The 6000-nt window shown below is 37.9% G+C and overlaps 1 protein-coding gene across 4 annotated transcripts in view; it reads right to left on the bottom strand.

Moving 5' to 3' along the window:
• Positions 1-238: 238 nt before the first annotated feature.
• The window catches only part of ORC4 (origin recognition complex subunit 4), a 66116-nt gene continuing 60354 nt past the window's right edge, over positions 239-6000 (bottom strand). For all 4 annotated transcript variants that reach the window (XM_075529837.1, XM_075529840.1, XM_075529838.1 and 1 more), the window contains 5 exons: positions 5527-5613; positions 3879-3987; positions 3177-3272; positions 3017-3084; positions 239-764 (listed from right to left, as the gene is read on the bottom strand). In XM_075529837.1, the coding sequence (XP_075385952.1) occupies positions 576-764; positions 3017-3084; positions 3177-3272; positions 3879-3987; positions 5527-5613 (549 nt within the window). In that variant the 3' untranslated portion in view covers positions 239-575. The remainder of the gene's footprint in view (positions 765-3016; positions 3085-3176; positions 3273-3878; positions 3988-5526; positions 5614-6000) is intronic.

The raw sequence follows: 6000 nt of genomic DNA, 5'->3' as shown, positions 1-6000 counted from the left end.
TCCAAGAAGCTGCATTTCAAATCCTGTAACTGATTCTGATGTAGATTTGTAAGCAGGACACATTCTGGGAAGACTGGAAGAAAAGGTTTAGTTCGTGGTAGGTCTTTCCACATGGAACCTTTCTTTTGGTCAGACTAATCATTCTCACACCAGAAGACCGGGTTTTGTGTTAGACTCCCAAATTTCTGTGTGTACAAGGGTGTGTGTGTAAGGCAGGGATATCTACTGAGCCCAAAGATTAATTGTTAGCACATTTATTCTTAATAGCTTTGGCTGATAGGGTGAATTCTTCAAATGTACCACGTAAAAAACTTCAGAACGGTTAAATAGGCATATGGTCCAATTACTAAGCGTACTCTTTTAAAACAATCTAAATAATCAGAATTATAAATCATGTAACAGCACATCTATTGAAAGGAAAGACACAGATTCTACATGGTGAAGTCTCCCCAAAGTACAAAAATACATGTTTATAAATACATAAAACCTAAAGTGACGTTATCTTTTAAACAATGGCCTTTTAGTTCTTCAGAGAAGTATGCTTTGAGCGCCAACAGTAAGTCCTTGGAGAATATTCATAGCCAGCTCAGCGAGGACGTTGCCCACTGCCTGACATCTGTAGGACAGTTGGGGTATTTCTGCAGAGCATTCATGATTTGAGTGCTGTCTAGAAGCAGTTTCATCAGCTGGTACTCTCTCTGCGCACTTACTGAAGTTCTCTCCGTGGGCTTCACTAATTCTAGCTGTTGTAAGTGTTCAAAGGCCTGTAAGAGGAAGAGAGTTCATGTTGGGTAGATGGGAAAACAACAAATTCAACTTGGCGACAAGTGAAGGGTTTTTGTCAGTTGTGGAACAATGTTGGGAAATGAAAACTTAATAGATGTCAAAACGACTCATCAATGTCACAAAGTAACTTACACATCACGTCAAACAGTTATCTGTCCCTACAGTGTTAGAAGTGATCATGCATGATACAGCTTTTGTTCATAATTATTCTCATTTTAGGAACCCATATGTTCGGCCAGGACTTCAGTTAATGAAGGATATCTAATTCGATATAAAAACAACTGAATATAATAGGCTAGTACTTTTTAATCAGTTACCTGGGTTATTCAATTTGGCATTTACATTTTGCCTATGTGGATAGGACTTTAAAGTTCAGTACAGCCAACAAAAGGAAACCCCCTAGAGGCTCAGCAGGAAGTAGGTCCCTTGGGCATGGAAAGGGAGGGGACAGGCTCCGTTTTCTTCAAGGAACTTGGCTGAGGCTGTGACAACCTGTCACAGAGCCCCCTCATTTAACATGGCTCTTCTGTGGTTGCTTCTTGTCCCTCAGAACACGTAATGTCTTTTCTAACCTGGATTGCTATTCCATGCATGTAGGGATTTTTGAAAAAATGTGCCAATAAGTCATGATACACCAATCATTAAAATATTGACACTGAAATACATTGCCATTGTGAAATCTATTACACAACTTCACTGTAGGAAAACGAACATTGAAACATGTTCTCTACGTAATAAAACTTCTTTGGATGCAAACAAATAACTTAGACACCATCCATCTGTGAAAAATAAGAAAATTTAATTTTTAATCACTTTATTGGGAGTTCTTGCAGATATCAATAATTCACAGTTCAATCACATCAAGCAGTATTGTACAATTGCTACCACGATCAGTTTGGAAACATGTTTGTTCTTCTTAACTCCTCCTTGGCTTGCACAACAAGCCATGATCTTCACATTAGAGGAGAAAATACCTCTTGGTCCCTACTGAGGATGTGGCGATGCTGCGTACGCTCTTTCCTGGACTCTGGGCGCCTACACATCAAAACCTCCTACTGCTGAGTCAATTCTGACTCAAAGTGACTCGACAGCACACATGAGAACTGCGAGGTCTTTACAGAAGCAGACTGCACGGCCACATCTTTCTCCTGGGAGCAACCGGGAGCTACGTGACTGTTAGCAGTTGACGTTTTTTACCACTGTGTCCCCTAGGCCCCTTACTAGGTAGGACTTATTAGCGACTGCCAAATACCAGTGGGCCTACTTGACAAAGTTAAAAGTTTTTCTCCTCTAAACTCTAGAACTACGTGGTCCATAAGGTAAGCACTGGTTACACATGGTTAATGTATACTTGAAATATGACTGAAGGACATTTCAAATCTAATTAAATATCTGATACCGAATTTAGGAACAACCTAATGCTTGGAATAAAATAGAAGTTAAAATAAAGGTCAAGTATTTTCAGTAAGTATTTGGTACTGCAACACATGACAAATTTTAGACTATACAAAAGGAAGAATGCAAAACACGAGGCACTAGAAACTTTGGGGAAAATCTCCTCAATTTCATTTTTCCTTTCGTGTTTTGAAGCCCCCTTGTCCTTCCTTAAAAGTTTTTCTATTACTGATTATACAGTGAAATATAGATAATATATTTATAAATTAATTTTTGAAAACCTTGTTTCGTGGCTTCTACATTTAAATTCTGTGGCCCACATTATATTTCTACTGGATAGTGGTGACCTAGAGTTTTAATAACTCATGACTCACCCCCATCACCAACACCCTCTAACAACACTCTCTGCATGGTCTATTAGTCAATGAGACGTCTGTCCTTTACTTTCTTAACTAAAGGCTCTTATCTGCATTTTGGTCCTCTTGTTGAGAAAAATCAAACTCACTGCTATTGAGTTGATTCTGACTCCTGAGTAATCCTATGAGACAAGGTAGAATTTCCCCCGAGACTAACTCTTTACAAGACTAGGAAGCTTGGTCTTTCTCTTCTTAGTGCTAAGATACAAAAGTCAACTTTTAGAATGAAATGGTTATATAAATGTCTGTAACGGTTCATTTTTAGGATGCAAATACTAGGAACAGACAGCAGAGGGCAGCATACCTCCACAAACTGGTTCCTCAAACATTTTGAGATTTGTTTGGGGGAGGGAATAAATCATGATTCATAACAAATTTAAAAATTAGTAAAAGAAACAAAAGAACAAATCCAATCTTACCTTCATGACAACTGGTTTCTCAAAATTATAAATGGAATGAGCCTTCCTTTGAACAAACTTCTGAAACTCTGGGTAGAAAGCAAGGAAAACATTAGCACCACCTTTGAACGGAAGGGGGAAGGAAGAGCATTAGAACAGTCCGACTGAAGTCTCCTCTCACCATTGTAGACCATTTGAAAATTAAAGGGCTCCTCGTCGTAGATCTCATTTAAATGTTTCATTGCTATTATAAGACAAATTTCCAAGACTGACAAACCTAGCATAAAGAGAAAACAACAAACGGAGTTATAGTTTACTTAGTGTCACAGAGCACTGGGATCTGTAAAATAGTACAGTATGATTAAAGATGGTCATTTTCAGGGGGAGGAAGGACAAGATGAGCCTCCTTCCCCTAAGAAATCTGTGTCAGTGACAATGAACTATACAAACACAAGTGACTTAAACCCATGCTTAGTTTTCATACCTAGAGGGATATTTATTCATAAAGGAGGCTACAGGATGAGAGATAATATCACCTTAAATCCCACAGTAAATAACAAATAGCAATTAAACTGACTGTAAATCACAAAGGGCTCAGGGGTAGGATTTACTCAGAGCATACCCCACACCTGGGAATCATATGAAATGTCCCCAGAGAGGAGGCTCACTAGATTCTCAATGCTCTTCAGGGTGGAAGTTATAGCAACAGCCTTGGGTAAGGGAGGTGAAAAGGCAAGATTTTTTCACTTTAAATAGGAATGACAATACCTACTTAAAGGGCTAAGTTAGGCTGTGAGAGCAATTATTCTGCATATAAAGCACTATATTAATATGTAAGCTGAATTTATTAAGACCAACCCAAAAAACCCGGCAGGCTTCTTACCGTGCACGATATTTGCTTTAGAGTCCATGCTACACAGCTGACTTGCCTCCATCAGATCCGCTGTCGTTACAAATGGGTGTGACGTTGTAACACGGTTTAAAGCCACCATCTTTGGAAACGTAAACCAGAAAAACAATGATTTCTACGTGGGCAATTTGCAGATGTTACTTTGCAAAAAACATATTAATATGAAGTTCTCATGAAACTCCAAACCCTAATTTGACTCCAACTCAAAGCGACCCTATAAGACAGAGTAATTTGACTCTTAACTCAAAGGGACCCTATAAGACCGAGTGGAAATGCCCTGTGGGTTTCCGAGACTGTAACTCTTAAAGAGAGTAGAAAGTCCTTTGGGGCAACTGGTGATTTCAAACTGCTGAGCTTTTGGTTAGCAGCCCAATGCAGAACCACTGCACTTCCTTCTTCTGCCCTTAGGAGAGTAACAGGAGTGTTATGGTCCGATCATTTTCTAGAGAACCTGAGTGACTTAAGCAAAGAACAAGGTGGAGGATCTCATCAAGACACAACAGCAGTGGAAGCTAGCGGAAGAAGGTGGGCCGCCCAGATGACGGCAGACTCTTGTCGGAATCTTAGCAGATCCCAGTCTTGGAAGTCTCGCAAACAGAGCATCTGTGTGTTGAACAGCTGAAGAGTTTGCATCAGAAATCTGTGTCTTTCATATGAAATTAGTAGACTTTTATGTAGTACATTCTTTTAATGTATTTCCTTCATGTTTAAATGGTATTAATTTGAACACTACATTAAATATCCTGATTCTTGTGGGGGAGCAGAGTAGTACATGGCATGTGTTTTGGATTTCAAAAACAAGAGCTGATAGGGAAAACCCAAGTGAAATTTATCCTAGGTATGCAAGACTGGTTCAACATGGGAAGATCATGTAATCTACAACAACAACTCAAAGAAACATCATATGATCATTATCAATGATGCAAAATACGTATTTGATAAAACTGAGCACCAATTCATGGTACACTTTCACCAAGACACTAATGAGTATACATAAAAAACCTAGAACTAATTATCATTTAGCAGATTAAAAAAAAAAGAATGCTTCCCCCCTTCCCATCAGGAATCAGCAAAGATGTTGGCTGCTGCTTTCCAACACAATGCTGGAGGTTATAGCCATTACAATAAGGTAGCAAAAAGATATTTTATTGGAAAGAAATAAAACTATTTGCAGGTGAGATTGTATAAACAATTATAAAGTATCTTAAAAGCTTCTATTTCTAATAACTGAGTTCAGCAAGGCTGTAGAATGCAATTTAAACACATACCTGTCAAACATAATCATATTTCTAAATACAGTGAAAATGCAAAATGGAAATTAAAAGCAAAATATGACTTAAAATTGCTTCAAAGGAAGTTAAAGACATACATAAGGCTAAAGCATGCATGGATAGATCTATGTGGTAAAAATTACAAAGTACTGATTAAAAAAATCAGATGATTTATATAAAAAGGGAGACATGCTATGTTCCTTGATTAGAAGACTGACTGCAATAGAGATCGTCTTTCTCTGCAAATTTATAAGCTTAGTGCAATTCCCATAAAAATATAATTAGCCAAAAAATATATATATATATAATTAGCCAAAGAATGAGTGACACAATTTAAAAGTAATACACACCAACAGCATATGCAATGACCGTAGGTTTTTGTTGACATTGAAGTGTTTCTGTAGTACTTCCTGTATACTTCTGTCTTCTGAGAGACACTAAAGGGGGGAGGGGAATCCAAATACAGTTAAGGAACAATGTATTTAAAGTCTATATAATCCTGTGCCTCACTGGTTTATGTTCCTCAGTTACACTATACATATTTTAAAATATTACATAGGTCTACTTGCTGACCACTAAAGCCACAATCCTACTTCCAATCTTTATTTTTATCCCTTTTCATTCTTTTAAACACAAAGATAACCCACACACCTGTTTGCCATAATTTTTATTCCAAAAAGGGAAACTACTCCTATACTAATGGAATAGGCAAAATGCAGCCCAACACACAGCAGAGAAGGAAAGGTATGACATACCTGGTATGCCATATGGTAACAAGGTAATATTTGGACAATGTCGAGGCAAAAGTGATGACTCTTAGGAGC

This window comes from Tenrec ecaudatus, chromosome 13 (assembly GCF_050624435.1).
Source record: "Tenrec ecaudatus isolate mTenEca1 chromosome 13, mTenEca1.hap1, whole genome shotgun sequence".
Taxonomy (NCBI): Eukaryota; Metazoa; Chordata; class Mammalia; order Afrosoricida; family Tenrecidae; genus Tenrec; species Tenrec ecaudatus.
This window is presented reverse-complemented; position numbering and strand designations above follow the sequence as displayed.